We start from the raw sequence: 21210 nt of genomic DNA, 5'->3' as shown, positions 1-21210 counted from the left end.
AACATTTTTCTTTTAAAGGCTTTTAGATCCAATAAAAAGAGTTGGTATTTTTTATAAGGATTTTAAAAGGTTTTTGTCTGATCCCCAAACTTTTTTTAAGTGCAAAGGAAGGTAAAGTTTTTAAGCGTGAAGCCAGAAGATTCGCTGCATCTTCCGCGCTCTCTCTCTCTCTCTTTCTCGCCATCTCGCCGTCTCGCTCACTTGTTAGCATTTGTGGGCGTCTCGGCTTGCAGTCTTCCGCCCCCATTTCCCGTCCCGAAGATTCTTCCCTCAGAGGACGAAACTCTTTCCCTAAATTTATTTCGTACTAAACGGGCGGAAAAAAACACAAGGAAAAGCGGCAAAGAGGAAACGTGATGAACGCATTTTGTGTGGAGGCAGCCTTTTTCTTTAGCTTTTTGGTGGACCAACTTTTCCCTCCCCTGGGCCAAAGAGGAAATACTTTATGGGCATTGATAATTTGAGCCATAATGTGCAGCGAAATTGACTCGCTTTAGTGCCGGCTAATTTATGTGTGCCACAGGCCATTCCAACAAAACAAAAAAAAAGGGCCGCGTAGGGGCGTTCGTTACTACGTAAATAAATGGGGATTTTTGTGTAAATTGTAATGTGGGAAAATTTAGTTGCTGCAAAAATTGATTTTCTTTTTTGATATATTGATATATAAGATCTGCTCTGGTAACCCCAATAATTTAGTTGAATATTTTAAGACCACAAATATAACTAACATTATAAGAAGAGTGATTGTTGTTTTAATTTTTATATTTATATATTGTATTTTATTTATAGAATAAGGAATAAGGGTCTGTTTAAAATCCTTGCTGAGCTTTCTACTCTTCTTTTTCCCGCTTCCCTGACTTTCCATTTTCCCCAGACAGAACCAGATGATGGCAGCTTCTTCTGGCCAACCCAAGAATCCCCGGGAGTGGTGTCATTTTGTCATATGCCAAACAATTTGCTATTGTCATGCCCATCTAACGCGACGTATGCGCAATTACTATAATTTACCCGACGCCTTAAACGTTTTTAATGAACGTCTGGCAGAAGGAGGGTTAATGCACTGAGAACAATTCACTGAAGTGGGCATCCCATCGATTTTATTTGATTTTTATTTAATTTGGAAAAGCTAAGGCTTATAAATCCGAACAGTAAATATTAAAAAATAAAAGTATTGTTTTATTTTTGGCAAGACTTAAGGAGAATCGCCTTACATTTTTTTTTTCTGTGTGGAGAGTTGGCCGAAAGCTGTCCGAGATTGAAGTGCAGCGGAGTGAAGCCAAGTGGAGCAGCAGTAGCTGTGGCACATTAATTGTTAATGCCGCTGCGATGACTTCAGCTGCATTTCCACTGCGATTTCCACCGCGATTTCCTCGGCGATTTCCACGGCTTCTAATGGCTGCAAACGATGACGCGGCGCGAATTGAATGTCCAATGTTGAGTGCGGTAATTGCCGAGTCACTGCCTCATCTGGGGATATCCCCTCTTTTTGCCCACCAAATGAACTCATTTCGCAAATGGCCGAAATACTTAAATATTTCAGTTAGCACTTATATTTCATATTTATAGTTTATAGTTCTGTAACCTTTTCGAGGGAAAAATTACAGGTCTAAAAGTGTTGTAAAATGTATTATTTTTGTATATGTATGTTATTATTTTATTATTATTTATTTTATTATTTAACAAATTATACTCATTAGTAGTAGTTACTTTGAGTGCTTGCGTAAGATATAAAACGAAAATCCATTTAAATGAGGCTGAAGCACTCTCAACCAACAGGAATGCCAACCATTTTGCTGGTCAATCAATTAGCCCGGCACACACTTAAGTGTATCACTTTCACCCAGATCCAGATCAATATCCACAACCACAAGCCAGTGTTGAGCTTAAAAGGCCGATCCGATACATGTTTCCAATGCTAAAAACAATGGCTGGCCATAAAGGAACGCAGGCACCTTGTTCTCCTGCTCCGCGAATATTTGCTGTTTGGCCATAAACACTTCATCGACACTTTGCCCAGCGTCCACATCCATCCACATCCACATCCACATCCATATCCATATCCTTGGCTTCGGTTCTCCATCCTCATCCCCATCCTCATCCAATTCCACGTCCAAGTGTGTGATACATCAAACATGAGTTGCACACGGAGCTCATTGTTGCTGCTTTGAGTTGCCAGTGGCAAGCCAGTTGTACACTGGAAGAAAACCAACAGGCAATAGGTGGAATTCCAGAAAATAAATAGTACTAATTAAGGAAATTCTTTCGTTTTCTTTTTTTGAAAGAGAATTAATGTTTTAAAATTTCATTTTAATGGTCATTTAAATTTAATGTTTACAAAAGATTGGTCAAATAAATGTTGAAATTTTGTTTTTTGCCAAGATCAATTGTTAAATAAATTTTCAAAAATAACTATTTAAACTATCTTTGACTTTTGAGTGCCACAATGTTTTCGCTCAGTGTATTGGTTTCAACTGAAGTCCTCCTGACGACCGCTGGCTGCTACACTTTCCTTTCGGCCAAGTCGCCAAGTTGCGGAAGCGAACATTTAATTGACTTGGCGTGTTAAGCGCTGCATACCAGCACATAACAGCAATCAACCGACAAACAACTGGTGGGACACCACTTGGCCACTTAGTGAGGGATTCCGGCCGGCCCGATCCGCTCCTGCTTCTGCTCCTGCCCCCCAATCCGCTCCTGGAGCCGCCGAACTGAAGTTGCGGCATTCGAACAATGCCAAGTAGCCGCAAAGTTTATTGGGCGCATCTGATTGAGCGCATCATCCTCGGTCTCATCAAGCTCTAGGATGCGGCAGATGGACCACGGCGAGCGTGCACTGAAAGAAAAGCCTTCACAGAGAAAATTCTGACGTTCTGAGTTGAAAATGTTCTTAAAAATAGAACGACATTTTTAAGTTGAAAATGTTTTTATTTTGCTCGAATCAAGTTGAATTGGCGGTATTTATTGTATATCTTAACAAATAAACTATTAGTTCAGTCCGTAGTGTATACTTAAAACTTGTTAAATAAACTCAATTTAACTTTCCTCTTCTTACCATTTCGGTTTTTAAGAACGAATGTTCTCAATTCAAGAACAATTTTCTTTGATATTTCTCTCTATGTTAAGGTTCCTTATTTTACCTTAAAGCAAAGATTATGCCAGAGTGTTTTAAAAAATTAGAGATCTTTCTAAAAAACTGTTCTTGAAAATATGTAAAAATGATATTCGGATTTCATTTCGGAAAGCATTGGTACAGATCATTAATAACCATTTGATAGTTTTAAATTTTTCAAATAAAAATTTTTTTAAACTCAGGTACTATTGATTCCTTACAAATCAGCCTATTGAAGCGAGAAACTGGAACTTAGGAATGGTTGGCTGTTTTTTCCAGTGTACTTTGAGATGGATCCCAACTGTAGGACAGTCTTTGCTGCCCATTAGCGCTGTCACTTTTGCACGCATATCATTTACAAAAAAAAAGAGAGAAAATAAAGAAAAAAGCGGGGGAAAACAAAACCAAAAGTCCAGCTGAAAAGGGGGAAACTCTGGGGCGGAGAGACCACAATAACCAGGCGGTCATAAGCCGATTACCATCAACTGTGCAATGGACAGTGGACAGTGGACAGTGGACACTCGAGGTCAGCTGCATCACATCCCTACCATCCCACCCCAACCCAACCCATCCCATCTCAACAGATCCCATCCCATTCCATCCAGTTGACTGCATTCGATGCGGTTTCGGTTGCATTTCAGCGGGAAATTTACGCGTTGTAAACTTAAGCGGCAAAATCAATTAGCGGACAATGTCCGAGATGAGTTTCGGGACTGGGATCCTCGTGTGCGATCCGATACTGGGACCCTGGCCCCGGGGCAGGACATCATTTAGGAGGTGTCAAGTGAGCCGATGCCCGGTTGGCATGCCAGCCACGAAACTATACTTAATTATGGGTTTGGGTGATGATGCGCACAGTCTTCTGATAAATATTTACTCTCTTACAATGGGCTCCAATGTGATGGATACAAAAATAATCAGGTGCTTCTTTTTATACTTTTATTTACTTATAGAAAGTTTGATTTTAGCCTTGATGCCCTTGGGGTTTTTATTGTTTCTTTGTGAACTTGGCAACATTCTATTAATTTTTGATCGTTATTAAATTACATAAAAATATATTTTATATCAGCAGAACCATATAGAAACCCCCTTTCTATGTGATATTTTTCTCACCCATCAGAGATTCATTGCTTAGAGAATTCGAGAGACTGAGAAACTCGCAAGCGTTGGCCGACAATCTGAAAACTTGAAAAGTATTTTTAATGACACTTCCCTCGATCGCGTGTCAGATTGACAATCAATTGACAGGTGTTAGATAAACCCATCTAACCCTGCAATCCGACTCTACAAGCTACAATTAGTAGACAAGTCTTTGGGATCTTCAGAAAGAGAAGACAGAGAGCTTGGCGATGGTGTGCGAATGGCTTCACACTTGAGTGCGTGTGAAGAAAATGTGAAGAAAGTCTTTTAACCATTTTTTAGGGAGAAGCCCCTTGGAAACTTGCTAATAGCTAAGATAAAAATGCGTTAAAAAATGATCTATTATATAAATTAATATTTTAATGCAGATTCTTAGTAACATAAATCACAAATATTTAGAGGTTAGGTTAGGGCTGGTTCGTCTTGAACTGCAATTTTGGGTCACCTTCTTATCGAAACATCAAAAACTTTCCTAATGATTCCTCTTAAGTGCATTATACATTTTTGGTGGGTCGGTTATGAAAATGCCAAGCTAAAAATCTTTGTAAGACTTTACAGACTGTAAATATTTAGAGGTTAGGGTCTCCTAACTTGGAATTTTGGGTCACCTTTTTATCAGGCCTTCAAAAACTTTCCTGCTAATAATCCTCTTAACTGCATTATAAGCTTTTTCGTCGGTTGGGCTTGGAAATGCAGATCGTAAACTATTTGTAAGACTTTAATTGATCTGTAAACGCTTGGGAGGTCTGTGAAAGGTGTTGGTTGCAATTAGAAAATGGCGGATCCGGTGCATATCAATTGGCGAGGTGGAGGTGTCAAGTGCTGTCAGCTTTTCCCGCGTCGCTGGAAAAGTGCGTGTGTTGTCGGTTGTTAATTAAATTTTAACGCAACGCACTCGCCGGGTTGTTTAACCCCCAGGCGGAGGATCCATGTGGATGTGGATCCAAGCCAGGACCCGCTCCCCCTGGACAACAGTCATTGACTTTTGTCGTGTGAGCTTTGTCAGCGCCACTAACTTTTCGAGTGTTACCATGGATTCGGGAGGGAGCTGCTACCCAGCACTTGGCATCAAAGTATCTGTAAGGGAGTCGCGACCCGCCGTAGGCTAGAAAAAAAAATACAAAAAACAAGGAGAAACCAGCTAGCAAGGATTTAGTTGCTCCTGGTTGGCGAAGAAATATGAAAACTTCGATGCTTGAAGGTTTAACGAACTCGCGGGGCATCTCCCCTGTCATTCGGATGCGAGGACCACAAACGTCAAAGCGAGAAGCGTTGACGTTTTGCAAAAAAAATTATAAAAAATCCCAACAAATGGGAAAAAAACAAAAAAAAATGAGGGGAGGGGGGGGGGGATGCCACCCGCTGCAAGTGTAATTTTTACTTTCACCCCAGCGTTGTTGGCTTTTCCGCAAAAGGGTTTCGGTTTGGCTCGGAGTCGTCCCATGTGAGCCCGGTTCGCATAGCACTTGTCCTTATCAAGGGGAATGGAAGTGGGATACTGACGATGGAGATGACGAGCATGATGACATTCATTCATGCCCAAGAGCTACTCTTAATGGAGCACACAAACACGGGTGTTGGAATACGTGGAGATGGATGAGCACAATAAAACCAGAACGAATGGTTCTGGGGGTAACATATGGTTTTGTATAATGTATCGTACTAAATCGTATTATTAATATCCTATGAATGATACAAGTTAAGGAATAAAACTGTTATTATCAAAAATATCATAGTTAAATAAAAATAATATAGAATATAATAAAATGACATGATCTAGAAAAAGTATTATAAGGTTATAAAAGAAATAACTCATAAATGGGTATCTTAAATATTGATTTCATTCTTAAGATTCCTTTCTAAGAATTAATAGAGTAGAGAATTGTTATTCCTGTGATTTGCCAAGCTTAATTACTCCTGGAAGAAACCCCCAAAGACGAAGAAAGTTTAACCAGGGTTATGCATAATTCACATCCGCTGACCACTGGCACATCCCAAGATCTAATGCCGGGAAATCCCGGGCCAATGACCTTCGCCAACCCCTCGAAAAACTCCAACCCATGCCACCCCCACATGGGCTCAAGAAATTATGCACAAAGTAAAAGGCGCTTGAGTGCACAAAATAAAGAAAATGAAGCTGGCGACGTAGGCAGATGCAGATGCAGATGCAAAAACTCGGATTCAGTTTCAGATTCAGATTCATATTCATAGCCAGATGATGAGGAGCGAAGGTGACCCATGCCCAATCCCGTGCGTGGCATGTGGCATGTGGCATTGTTTCGTGGTGGAAACAATGGACGAAGTCCCCAACCCCGAAACTCCGATCCCCAGCCATGTAATTATGTGGAGCATGTGTAGTTTTCTCTTTACAAAATTACGAAACACGGCGCAAAATCCTTCCCGGGGAAAAGGCGAAGAAACCTCCCTGGGGAAACTCACATTTCGCATAATTTGTTGTCAAGTGTATATACGCCAGGGGGAAAACCAAGGGAAAAACCAAGGGGAATGACAGATCTTTGACCCTGAATCCCTAGGAAGATGGGGCAATGATAAGCATCACCTAGGCTCCCCAAAGGAAGTTGTTAAAGAAAAACAGGTTGGGCTTAGTCTTTAAATACATTCCTTAAAACTAGCTTCAAAATCATTACAAATATTCTTGTTTCTAATTTGACTTATTGTGGAACAGTTTAAAATATTTGAAAAAGATTCAAAATTACTTAAAGTTAGATTATATTTTCAGGACATTTAAGAAACTATAAATATTTTTTGATTTTGAAATATTTATTTTTCAGCTTCCAAAATCCCCAAGAGTTTTTATTACATATTTTTAAACCACTTTCTTTTGTCTGTTCAATTCTGCTGCATATTCGCTGACTAAAAACTTGAAGTGCAGCTTTAAGCAAACGCCAAACTCTCCACAAAATCGAAGGCCACTTCAATGGAAACTCTGGGCAAAAGTGAAAGCGAAGCAATTGACAAAATGTTCCAATGAAAACGACACTTTAGCATGCCCAGAATCCAACAAAAAAGTGGGGTTGTGGTAAGCGGGCTAATGCCACAGATAAAGCCGAACGCCAAATCAGGCCTAAAAAAAAAGAGGAATAAAATCCCGAGCAGGAAAAGTTGCACACGCCAAAAGCCAATGCAGTTTATTGGCCAATGAAGAGAATGAATGGAGTGGGGAGTTTCAAAGGGGAACCCACATGGGCGTAGAGGGGGTAAGTTGCTAACTAGAGATAGCGCACATCGGGGCTGCCATTATCTATGCCTATCCCCACAGCATCTAAGCGGGGAAAACAGACCGAAAACAAAATCATCATCATCTTCAGTGATGGTATATATATGAAAACAAGGTGAAAATGTATTAGTAAATGGATTAAATTAAATTAAACAATATCTATAAAAATATTTACTTTGTATGGCAATACAAATAGAAGATATTATGATTTAATTCAATATAAGTAAGATACAGTATCATCATTATCATTAATAAGGAAAGTGGAAATATTTTGATATATGGATTCAAATTTATCAAAGTCTATAGAATATTTATATAACGAATTTACTTTAAACAGTAATACAAACAACAGAGGTTTTTATTAAAATCAATATTATTAAACATAAGTAAAATACAATACCTTGAAAAGGTACGTAGCTATTCTCACATCACTGACATCATCATTACCATTAATTCAACTCAACTCCCTTCGGATGCTTTCATTTTACTTTCTTGCACACACACGGTGAAAAATGCGGAAAATGGAGGGAAATCATGTTGAAGGATGTAAGGATGCAACTTAGGGGAAACTAGCTCTCCCCCATTTTCCTTTTCCGCTCAGAAAAAAAAAGAAGGAAAAAACTCCCGTATTCCGTATTCCGTATTCTGTGTTCTCTACAACTCCCTTTAACAATTTTTCTCCTTTCACTTTGCCTGTCCGCCTTTTTTGTCCCGGGATTTTATTCCACTCGCACTTGTTGACAATGCAGGCACGCAATGCGGGGGAAAAGTGGGTGATCAGGGGCTGGCTTTCAAGGGGGATTTCCCCCCAAAAGGGGGAGAAGGGGGTTCACTGGCAAGTCAATGCACCCAGTCAAACAATCAACGAAAGCGAGTGACAACAGCGCAGGAAAACCACCCAAAGCCAGCTTTTTGATGCCTGGAAACGCAGCACATGTACGAACAGGGGGCTGATGCTGCGCCCCTGGCGGAAAAGGGGGGTTCATCCCCTTTAATTGGTCAACTTAAAAGAGGAATATCAATTTAATATCGGGCAAGCGCTCGAATGGAACGTTCAATTTCAAAGGAAATACTCTGAAAGGATTTATAAAGGGTCATCATTTTGCAAAGAAAAAAAAACAATATTCATTTAAATGGTATTAAATCTGCAATAAAAAGACATGTAAAGTCAGGGGAGAATTATAACGAAATTGATTTAGCAATTGGGATGAGTTTAAAAGTTTAAGCTTTGTAACCATCTTTTAATTCCCAAAGTAACAATTAAATCAAAATTACCTTTTTTAATATTTCAATTCATTAAAGGTCTTTAAAATTCTTTACCGAATAAATTTTGACATTCTCAAAGGCAAGATCAAAAGGTGAATTTCGTAGAAATAAAATAGGAGGCTCTATGTGGAATCCCGGGAAACTTTAAGACGAGATGTCTGCGTGGAATCTTTTGCCCCTTGAATTCTGCACAGCTGCGAGCCGCGAAGTTGCACAAACGGATGGCGAAACAATTTCGAAATATGTTTTCTAATTACTTGTTCGCACTCGGGCATCAACATGCCATAAACGGAGGGGGAATCCGCTGCAGAATCCAGAGGACTCTGGGGGGCAGGAGGAGGAGTCTGAGTGAATTGGCGACACATAAATTGCAAATATGATAGAAGAACATGCAACACTTTTTGCAGGGGCCAGCCTGCTGGGGTTGATGCTGCAAATGCTGCAGTTGTTGCCTCTGCCTCAGCATATAATTATTGCAATGCGTTTCTGTTCGGTTCGGTTCTGTTCTGTTCTGTTTGCTGTTGTTGCCCGGCCCCTTGTGGCAGAAAACACGCGCCACGCAGCCACTCGAAGGACGCCCAAGGGGAGGTGTACACTGCGAAAAAATATCAGAGATAACGAAGAATTCAAAAAAGTTTTTTGTAAATTTCTCTAAAATTTTTTGTATTTATTACTATTGCCTACTGTTACTACTACTAAATTTCACTACTTCTTTTTAGCTACTACTATTTCACTTCTTCTATTTCACTGCTTCTAGTTCACTACTACTATTCTATTGTATACTATTATTGCACTACTACCTCTTTACCACTACTATTTTACCAGTACTAATTTACCACTACCATTTTTCCACTACTATTTTACCAGTACTATTTAACCACTACTATTTTACCACTTCTATTTTACCAATACTATTTTAATAAATGCTGTTTAAACATAGATTATTAGTATTTTAATTTGCTTTATTTTTTAATAATATTTGCTTGGATGAACAGTTCAAAAAAGTAAATATTTTAATATAATGGGTTTTTATATAAATAATCATATTTCATAGATATTTAATTTGATATAAAAATGTTTTCTACACAAACATTATTATTATATAGAAAAGGTTCTCAATTTACTAGTTAAGTTAGCTCTGGATAAAAAAAAAATGTTTTAAAGTTAATACGGCTATCAATTAATTAATCTCCAACATTTTGTAATGAGACAATGCCATTAAAAACATGCAAGAATATATCATTTTTCCGAGTGCCGGTAGCTGGGGCCTTCGTTTCCCCCATTAAAGTACTGCCGCAGCTGCAGCAACTCCTTTTTTCGGTTAACGCGTATGCGTGTGCTTCTAATTAAGTGCTCCATCGGGGTCACCATCCAATCAATCAGCGAAAGTCACTTGAGCAACGGCAATATTGGCAAAGGAAGTCGAGACTTCCTTAACGCATCTGCGGAAGACGCAGCTTGATGGCTTTTGTTCGCTTTTCCTCGCTCGCATCACTGCCACTCGCTTCACTTTCCTCGGGAAAGCATGGAAAATGTGCTCGAGGGTCGAGGGAAAATTATGAAAAAACAAGGCTAAAGTAAACAGGGGTGGCCAGGCCAAATACCAGACGTACCAGATACCCATTGTAAAGACGGTGTTATAAGGAACATACGAAGTAGTTATAATATAATATAACCCCTAATAATGAAAGATTGTTTTAAGACTAGATGATGGAACTTACAAATTGTTAAAGATTTTTATTTTATATTTAAAAAGATGAATCACATACCCTTTTTAACCTTCGGTTACAGGGTACATGTTAAAATTGTTAAAACGGTTGAGAAAACAGGAAAAGACAAAACAAAAGCAAGCAAACTAACGAGAGAGCATACAGCGTATAAAAAATAACAGCCACGCATATATGAATCCTTGTAAGTGGGTTGAAGCGTCGGCAAACACAAAGTTTACCCGGGTAGCCAGGAGCTTTAAGGCTCCCTTATAGGATATATACCTTTATTATATATATGTAGGAGAATATCAGAGGGGTTTTTCCTTGTTTTTGGTGAGAGGTGGGTGGTGGGGGGTGACTTCAGGGGAGCTCAAGAGGTTCCAGGGGAATCCTTGCCCTGCCTTTCGAGTGGTTTACTCCCTGGCAAACTCCCACTTTTGCATTATATCTACTGACCCAACCCTGCTAAGCCCCCTCCCCCAAGCCCCCCTTTTATTGTTGTTGTATCTGACTGTTGACAATGGCATGCGTTAGGGTTTTTTGATGTTTTCCCCCGTGAAGTTGGAAGCCCTTAATCCCCCTAATACCCACCTTTACCCTTGCGAGACTTCAAGTGCACGCAGAGCTTTAAAACCCAGGGAAGAGCTCTGAAAAAAAAAGAATTAAAAAATATGCAAGTGAAAGAGACAGGGATATGCTGGAGAGAAAGAGAGGGGGATATGCTGGAGAGAAAGAGAAAGAGAGAGAGAGAGCCTCGGATGCCCCTCGCTGGGCCCAATTCAATTTGTTGAGTAGCTAAATTTAGACGCTAATTTGGGGACCTGCTGTGCCAACGAGATCGTGTCCAGTTCTCAGACTTGTCTCAGGTTACACAGAGAGAAGGAAAGACAGAGAAAGAGAGAGAAAGAGATAGAGAGAGAGAGATAGAGACAGAGAGAGAGAGACGGGAGAAGAAGAACGCGAACAAGAACCAGAACCGGGATGGACCTCTACTCAAATTACCAATTGAATCTCTGTCTGCTACCACGAACAATCCTTGGCCTGGGATATCCACTCATAACTTGGTGGCATTATCATCGTCAACTTTATTATGTTCCCCTGCACATTATCGAACCTCCTCCTCCTGCAACTCCCTGGCATTCCCTGGAGTTCTGTCCTTTATCTTGATCATAATCTTGCCCAACAACTGACATTATCATTTGTCAGGAGGGGCAAACGATGGGTAGGAGAGCTGCCTGGTTTCGTAGTTAAATAGCTGAAATTATTGGCAATGCCCTAAAGGCTTCGCATTCCTCGAACCAGATTTAAATTATATTTCTTAATCAGCTTAAAATATTTGCAGTTCGCAAAATACCCTTTGTGAAAAATAACCCCTTAAAATATGTATTTGTATTTCGAAGTACTCACCCCATGATTGATTTGATTTCATAAGCAAAGTCCCTCGACTCACGCTTTGATTTAACCTCCGCATCGGGGCTCTTAGCCCATTTATTTGTGGCATACTCACCTGTGACAGCTGCGGATCCATCATCGGGCTCTCGACTCCACCTGACTCATTTGTGGCCAGCCTCGTTTCTCGTTTAGCCTGGTTTTTCAATTACCGCTCGGCTAGGCCTTTGAAGAGAGTCCACAAAAAAACGTCTGCAACCCTTTGGCCATCGAAAGTAGAGACTTTGCTGAATTAGCGGCAATTAATCACGGCGACATGTGGATTGTGGCAGGGAATGGCTCTCTGAACTCGCATCTTGAAGCGCGAATGCCAAATACCACACTTACCAAGCCGGTTCAGCGGTCAAAGTTCCAGGAACTTATTTATTTTCTTTTTTATTGACACCCGACGGCCAGGAACAGCTGCTGCAATTTGTAATTCCTTTTAACTGCTCATTAATATGTCACTTTTTTATTAGGCTTAAGCTTAAACATTTTTAATGGTGTAAAATGCAAGTAAAACTAAACAATTCGAATTATTTTTATTCAATCAATTAACTAGCTTGTTAGCTGTTCAAAATAGTGCGTATTTTAAATTTCGCACTTGTTTTGGCCAAGTTACATCAAGAAAGGACAATGAAAAATATCGAATTTTCACCAAAAACGAAGATCTATATATTTCACCCAAAAAAAATCAGTATTTTGGGCGAAACAAAAAAAGTAAAGGTCCCAAGATAGAATGTCATACCTTGTTGAACTCGTGATGAAATTTCCAATCAATTGGCATGTACACCTTAAAAATTTTATTTTTGACCAATTTTCGCAAAAAATGATGATGTTACCCCTTACAAAAAAAGTGAAAACTTGAAAAAATTTTAAGTTCTTAGAATCAGTCAGAAACTAACTGCTATCTATTATCCAGCTTGTTAGCTTTCCAAAACAGTATGCCTTTTGGATTTCAGACCGTTTTTGGCCAAGTTACATCAAAAAAGGACAATGAAAGATATCGAATTTTCGCCAATAAAATAAAATGCTTTTTTCAACCCAAAAATGTTCAGTTTTTTGGGCGAAACAATAAAAGTAAAGGTCCAAAAATGGAATGTTATACCTTGTTGAACTCGTGATGAAATTCCCAATCAATTGGCACTTACACCTTAAAAATTTTATTTTTGACCAATTTTCGCAAAAAATGATGATGTTACCCCTTACAAAAAAAGTGAAAATTTGAAAAAATTTTAAATTCCTAGAATCAGCTAGAAACTAACTGCTATCTATTATCCAGCTTGTTAGCTTTCCAAAACAGTATGCTTTTTAGATTTCAGACCATTTTTGGCCAAGTTACACCAAAAAAGGACAATGAAAAATATCAAATTTTCACCAAAAACGAAGATCTTAATTTTCCACCCAAAAAAAATCAGTATTTTGGGCGAAACAATAAAAGCAAAGGTCCAAAAATAGAATGTTATACCTTGTTGAACTCGTAATAAAATTCCCAATCAATTGGCATACACACCCTAAAAATTGTATTTTTAACCAATTTTAGCAAAAAATGATGATGTTACCCCTTACAAAAAAAGTGAAAATTTGCGAAAAATTGAAGTCTTTAGGAACAGCCAGAAAATTGCTGCGATCTATTTTCCAGCTTGTTAGTTTTCCAAAACGGTATGCTTTTTAGATTTCAGACCATATTTGGCCAAGTTACATCAAAAAAGGGCAATGAAAAATATCGAATTTTCACCAAAAACTAAGATTCTTGTTTTTCTCCCCAAAAAATCAGTATTATGGGCGAAACAATCGAAGCAATGGTCCCATTATGTTTACCAATTTTCGCAAAAAGTCCTCATGCACTTACTGGAAAAATAGAAAAGTGATCCTCAAGAATTCGCGACTCAATTTAATGACGTAGGAAGCTTTGCTCTATGTTTATTAGACCTTCTTGTTCTTCTAAATTTTCCTAATTGATTTTCTGCTATTAATTTCCTTGCAGATCGAAGCTTTTGGGGCAGCAGCCACACCATGTGCCATGGAGAGCCTGGGCCTGGGCAGCAGACGCAACAATGGCAGCAACTCGACGGCCGCCCCCACGACGGGCCAGGGGGGCGTGGTCGGGGGCGGGGGCGTGGTCGGCAAGGTTTTGGTCCACACGAAGCTAAAGCAACAGCAGCAACAGCACTCGAATCAGAATTACTACACGCAGCAGCAGACGCAACTGCAGCGACTCAAGCAACAGCAGCAAAAGTTGCAACAGCAACAGCAACAGCAGCAACAGCAACAGCAGCAACACCAATTGGAGGCGGTGCACGGGGGCGTGGCTAAGCACTGCCTGCAGTTCCCACCACCGCCGGACTATCCACCACCCACCGGTGGTGGTTCCCCGGGAAATACTCCCGGAAGACGACAGCTGTTGCCCCGATATCCCGATCCAGATCCGGATGCCATAGAGATCTGCAATGAGTCTGCGACCTTGGAGACATCGCCACATCATCTCAAGCAGCTGGCGGCGCGGCACAGTAAGACCCTGGGCAGGAACCTGGGCCACCAGCAGCAGCACCACCACCACACTGGTAAAAAATAGTAGTAAACATACACAGAGAAAATTCTGTCCTTCTCATTTGAGTTGAAAATGTTCTTAAAATAGAACGACATTTTTGAAGTTGAAAATATTTTTATTTAGCTTGAATCAAGTTGAAATGGCGGTATTTATATTGTATATCTCAAAAAATAAACTATTAGTCCAGTCATTAGAGATTACTCATCAAAAAGTTGATAAATTAACTAAATTTAACTTTTCTCTTCTCACCATTTCGTTCTAATATTGAGAATATTGATACCAAAATGTACTTACACGGTTCTTAAGAATGAATGTTCTCAATTCAAGAACAATGTACTTGGATAATTCTCTCTGTGTATGTATTTTATATTTTTTGTGGGTACTTTACATCTGATATTTATGCAAAACCATTTCAAGTTCAAATCAAGTTAAATTATATTCAAGCTTTGGTAATCAGGACTAGTTTATATAAATGATATATATAAAACTCTCGCTAAAATTTTGAGGAACAAGACAGAGCTCAAACCAAGGATTTTGGCTCAAGTGACTTCCAACAGCTTCAAATAAATACAATTGTGTTTGTAACAATAAGATGAGTTCCCCTCCTAAGAGAGCGCAAAGTTTAAGTAATTCGGCCTAATTTAAATATATAAAATAATAAATTATTTAAATATTTTAAAATGGGAAAGATACAACTATTTAATAACCCCTGGTATTTATTTTTCAGTTCACCTGCATCATGACTACTCGTATGCTTACTATGAGCCCGGTGCCGCCATGAGGCACTCCAATGTGCCGGGTGCCGTTTCCTCAGCCGGGGGCGGCGGAGCAGGAGGCTCGTCAGTGGCGGCCACCGCCTCATCCTCCTCCTCCTCCCCATCCGCGGATCCACCGCCCAACTCCATAAGGGCCCTACTGTCCAAGGGCAAGAAGAACAAACAGCTGGTGAGTCCGGCCACGCTGCAGTCATACCAGACGCGCTACCACAAGATGACCACCAAGGCGGGTCTGGGTCAGAGCGAGAACTTCTACGAGGAGATCAATGCGGCTGCCCTGCAGACCACCAGTGGCCACCATCTGCGCGGCACAGTGGGCTCCCATTCGGCTGGCTCGCTGAACCAAACGCTGGTGGAGGAGGAGCTGCGTCGAGTGCAGAATCGGCATCACAAGATACTGGGGGAGCTCAACTTGAGTGTGGAGGCCATGCTGATGCCGGAGAGTCCGCCCAAGTCCATGGAGCAGCCGCCAGGGGTGGCAGGATCTGGAGGATCTGGAGGATCAGGATCGGGATCGATATCTGGTTCCGAGATCATTCCACCGCAGCCGAGTGTGAGTGTGACGGCAGCCAGTGGACAACCGCCCACGATTCTGGCCCGTCTGACCTCCGCCTCGGCGGATAATATCTGTGATAGCGGCGGGGGCGACGGGGTGAAGCGGACCAAAGGAGCTCCCGGGGTGGAGCAGCTGCTGACCACCACTTGCGGCGATCTGGACAGCGGCTTCAGCGGCAGCAGTGGGGCCAGCTACATTGGCAGCCTGCGGCTGAGCAAAACGCAGCACATCAAGTGCGCCCGGCAAACGCCCACAGTGGGCACCCAGAGCTGTCGTTCGTTCCAGCGAGCGGCCACTGTATACGACGAGGCTGGAATGACTGGTGGTGGGAGTGGTGGTGCTGGTGGCCAAAGTGGCAGTGGCAGCAGCTTCCTCACCCGCGCCTCCTGTGGCCGCAGGATCCTCAGCTGCGCCAGGATACGGGCGGCCGAGGATCCGGGACCCAATCACCGGTTGCCAAGTGGCCATGGAGTTCAAACGGTGCAGAACACCGCCACGGAATCGAAGGCGAGGAGCTTCTGGAGTCGCAAGGGCTGGCGAAAGCTACCAGGTTTTTCCACCTCAACGTCCAGCATCAACGACACGGGTTTATCAGGTGAGTGACTCTGTTTTAGAACTAGAATAAAAACGGATCTAATTCCCCTTTTTAACGAGACAAACTCCTTGGGTTAATCTTACGATATTATTCGCTATAAAGCTGGGAAAATACTTGAGAAACTTGGTCCTTAAGTTTATTAAATATCCCTCTTGTTAGGAAAGCTAGCTTGTTTTAACCTTTGATCTAAAATGTGTTATACAAACATTAACATCATAGTTGTTCTAAAATGTTTGTATAACACATTTTAATTCAAAGGCTATAACAGTTTGTCTTCGTTTCTTTAAAAAATCTTTATGCTACCCCTATTTTTAGACATTTCTTTTAGATACTTTTGAGATAAAGAGAAAGCAAACTGTACTATTTTCCATTCCTTTAAAACATAATGTTTTGAAGTAATAAGGAATACTAGCAGTGGCCCCATCTGTTGGGAATACGAGGAATACCAGTTACTACGAAAACTCTATAGGTGGCTAGTTCAAAAGTTCAGCCAACTTCCAATAGAAGGCGCTTTCAGCTTTTAAATCCTTACTAAAGGTGGAGCTTTACTATAAACCGAACTCATTTCCGTGTTCTAAATATGTACTAAATATCTTAAAACATTTCCCATTATTAAATGAAAGGTTTTAAATGTTTGAAATGGTAGAAATTATTGAAAAGTGTTTTGTTTTTTCTTAAACTGATATTCCTTAGTTATAATTAAATTATGAATATAGCTTTTATTAAAGTTCATCAAAATGAACTGCATATATTTTTTCTACAACCCATACAAGCGACAATAGGTGGCGTCATAATAGGCTTGTTAAAATCGCTAGATGGCGCCTTAAAGCTTTCCAAGGCTGCCCACAGATGGAGCCCATCTGAAGAGCGAACACATTTTCCATTGCTTTTTTCAATTTTTTCCATTTTTAACCATTTAGCTTATCGCTCCCCTGGACCGAAAGCAACGCCCCCCTTTTTCCGCAGCTTTTCTATATATTTTTATCAGCGGCTTTGCATGCAGAGCGGGCATCACATCACCATATCATCGAACGACGAGCGAACCCCATTCCCATTCCCATTTCCATTCAATTCGGCCCCAGCGATACGATCCATGAGTCCGCTTTTTAGCTCCGCTCCAGAGTCTACAGTCCTCTACAGAGGGGCTACTACGTAGAGCCCACAGTTTGCAGTCTCGTTTTGTTTGATTTCGAATTTGGTTTTTTTTTTTTCCACCGCTTTTTCGGCTTTTTGCCCACTTCGGTTGCGCTGCGCTTCGGGCTCCACGTTCCATTCACGTTCGCCACGGCGGTGGATTCATGGATGCGGTTTCAGTAGAATCGATCTTGTCGTGGATGCCGCATGCTTTTTTTTTCGTGTGTGCCAAAAACGCGGGCTTTGTGTTCTCTTTCGCCCCGAAATACAATACGATCACCTCATTTTGGGCCCAATGTTTTTCGGGGGAGAATACAAAAAAGGAGCCTCAGACTCGAGTAATGTGATTGAGAAGTAAGACATATCGCACGGGGAAAATTGTGATGTTATTGTGAAATTTAGGCCAGGAATCAAGTGCGTTTTTCGTTTAAACAATGGCCTTTCAACTGATTAAATCCGCTTTGGATAACCCGCCGCAGCAGCAGCAACATTTGCTCAGAAGACACAGCAATTTGGGCCTGCCCCATCAACATGCCGCAGGAGTTGTGCTACTAAAATGTGGGTAAACTCAAAAACATTTAAGATATAGAACACCAAAATAATTTGCAAATGGTTGGGCAAAAAAGGAGCTTACAAAATATAAAATCAGATTCTTTTGAGTACTGTATAGTTAAGAATTTAATTGATGCTTCTCCCCAGTATCACTTTTCTTAATCAACAATTTCCCAAGCCTCAGTATAGTTATAAAAAAATATATTCTTTATAAAATATAGGGTAACCATTTCCTACACATTTCGCCAAGTGCACTAAAAATATTTTGAAAAAAATTCCCAAAATGCACAAGTGAGTTATTTGGCTAAGATATGACTGTTCTCTCGACCAAATCGAATCTGAAACACTTTTACAATTTTATACCAGCTGTTGGCCAGATGAATCATGCCAGAATATACCCCCTATATTCCACAAAATGTTTTAGCTATTTCTGTGCGTAATTTTTTGTTGGCCAGCATGACTCACTAATAGTGTGATTTGTAGTTGTTCTTGACAAGAACAAAACAAATAAAAAGCGACTGCCAAAAATAAACGCATTAAGTTCTATTTTTATATGAGATTAAAGCGAAGTGAAAAAGGGCAAAGCTGATAGAAAAATCGGAAACGAAAATAAATAACCGATTCATTTGATTTAATTAAATAATGTGACAAGATCAAAGTTCGGCAAGTGGTATTTTGTTTTGAAATGTAAATAAATAGGTTAACAGCGGGTGAAAATATTTGATTGCTCAATAATGGAAAGCATTATCAAGAGCTCATTTACGAGGAAACAAATTGTGTGATTATTTTACAACTCACTCAAGCCATTACAATTTAATTGAACAAATATGATTTTGAACCAAACACATAGCATTTAGGCACACAATTTCCCAGAGACAATATCAACAGTGCCAGCCAAAAATAACAAAGTTGAAGCCACATGTGCAACAGCCATAAAATAAGCAATAATATTTAAAGCCAACTTCAGCAGAAGTTAAACAACTTCAAGAGGCATTGTTGATTTAAATGGCCACAAATGTTGCATTTAGCAATAGATCATAAAAACTATGCAAGGCATAAAAGAACGAGATAAATTTATTTTAAATGTTCTCCAAACTCTTATTTGTTTATAAGAACCTTTGTGAGTAAATTCAAATAACTCTAAAACAGCTGTATATCCGTACTTTGGGGCAGTGCAGGTCAATGCCCAGTCGCATATGCCCCACGAATTTATATGTATTTAATAATAATTATATACGTACCGCCGGAGCAACAGACTAACTTGAAATTAACGGCGGGTTGAAGGGTGTTCACTTGGCAATTAATAAACATATTTCAAAGTATTTGCACAGATGCATGGCAATGGCAATAAATAGTGCGCCCTCCTTCAAAACTTACTCCTAGATTCCATTCAATTATTCATCATAAAAATATGAAGACGAATAAAAACGGAGAGAATTATTATTGCACTTTTGTTGTCGCTTATTTCCCCGTCATTGTGCGCGATTGTTGTTGACTTTTGTTTGCTTTTTGTTTGCCGATGTTGCTGCTGTTGCTGCTGTTGCTGCTGTGCCCGATGTTGCCGCTGTGCTGGTGTTGCTGCTGTTGCTGGTGTATCTGCAACTATTATTGCTGGCATCTGCGGCATTAGCCGCGCGTGTTTGAGTGCCGCTTTAACTAAGCACTCGTTAATCAATGTCGCCAGAGAGTCTCTTTTTTCCACTTCCACTTTAACATCCACAGCCATTTCTTCGGTTATCGTTGTCGATATTTTACAGTGGATATCGCTGGTCTGCGGCGGAATTATGTGGTATTGGGGGTGTCAAGTTGGTCGGCATTTTGTGGGGTTAAGTACTTTGGGGCTAGCGAAATTGGGCAATAAGTGATCTGTGTCAACGGGGCTTACTTCTAATGGCGCAGCCTGATATCTGAATAATTAATATTAAATAATATTATCGGAACATGTTTGTATAAAATGGTTGATCTCTCTCCATTCTTAGAAATTAATATAAGCCTTCTTTAAGGTTTAAGTTATTAAAAAAGCACAACATAATATTAAATAAATTTTTTTAAATAATCCATGATCAATAGATGAGTTCTTAAACGGTTAATGAAACTTAAAAAATATTTATTAAACGATTATTTGTTTCTAGATTCAGAAAAATACAAAAAAATGTCTTAAAATGTTTTGAAATACTTAAAAAATATATATATTATATAGAATATAAATATATTATATAAAACTTAAAAATTTAAAAGTTAAATCTGTATGACCTGTTCTAAAAATTTAAAAAATAAATACATTTAGCTTAGTCTTACAGCCATTTTCACAGTACTTGTCCCAAAACTCGAGGATGAGCCATCGGCGGTTTGAGCCACTTAGCTGTCCTCCCACCCACTCCCCCACCCCCTCTACACCCCCCTCCCCCCACCAAATCGCGTTGAGAGTTTGTCATGTACGACACGAAATTCGTGTAGCCTTTGGTGGATTTTTAGTGAAAGTGTTTAGACTTTGCCTGCATCTAAGCACACAAAAAAGGCAGCATTCGAGAAAAAGGAACGAAAAAATGGCCAAGTAACAAACAGAAAACCCCAAAAAAAAAGTGTGCTCATTATTTCGTTTTGAAAACAGTATTTACTTGGCATACTTTTTGCCCAACGGCATCGAACACACCTCGGATGGCAGTTGCAGGGTGTACCACGCGGCGTATGCGCAACGTTAATTAAAATTCAAACCAAACCCCCCCCACCCCCAACTATGGTCGCTTTTTTTTGTAAGCGGTTGTTAGCCAAAATTTGCATAATAACAACCGCAACAAGAAAACAATGTAACCGACAATCGGCAATCTCAACTTATCTGAAATTATAACAAACAACGCAGACAATGCTCATACGTACTGTTGTACTTACTTTGGGGGAAGCGAAAAACAACTGCCATCGAAAACGGAAAACAAACAAAAAATATCAGGCGAAAAAAACCCGAAAAAGTGCCATCGGTTAATTTACATGATGAGATATGAGAAAAGTGATTGAAAACGCCACTTAAGATTGATTGCATATTTCGCGGGTTACAGAAAAAGTAGTTTCAAAATAAGATATGTTTTTAATGTTATTTTTGGGAGCATTTGTGGGTTCTGCTTGAAAAGACGTTTGTCTTGCGGTCTTCTGTAAATATTT

The 21210-nt window shown here is 40.0% G+C and overlaps 1 protein-coding gene across 2 annotated transcripts in view; it reads left to right on the top strand.

Moving 5' to 3' along the window:
• Positions 1-21210, top strand: part of LOC119555920 (rho guanine nucleotide exchange factor 10) — a 106707-nt gene that overhangs the window by 8960 nt on the left and 76537 nt on the right. The window contains exons 2-3 of one of the 2 annotated variants that reach the window (XM_037867618.1): positions 13878-14454; positions 15169-16368. In XM_037867618.1, the coding sequence (XP_037723546.1) occupies positions 13914-14454; positions 15169-16368 (1741 nt within the window). In that variant the 5' untranslated portion in view covers positions 13878-13913. Of the gene's footprint in view, positions 1-13877; positions 14455-15168; positions 16369-17921; positions 18061-21210 lie in introns of those variants that run through there. The other variant, XM_037867619.1, reaches the window with a different exon arrangement.

The sequence above is a fragment of the Drosophila subpulchrella genome, chromosome X (assembly GCF_014743375.2).
Source record: "Drosophila subpulchrella strain 33 F10 #4 breed RU33 chromosome X, RU_Dsub_v1.1 Primary Assembly, whole genome shotgun sequence".
Classification (NCBI taxonomy): domain Eukaryota; kingdom Metazoa; phylum Arthropoda; class Insecta; order Diptera; family Drosophilidae; genus Drosophila; species Drosophila subpulchrella.
The sequence above is the reverse complement of the archived record's forward strand: the minus strand, read 5'-3'. Positions and strand labels throughout refer to the sequence as shown.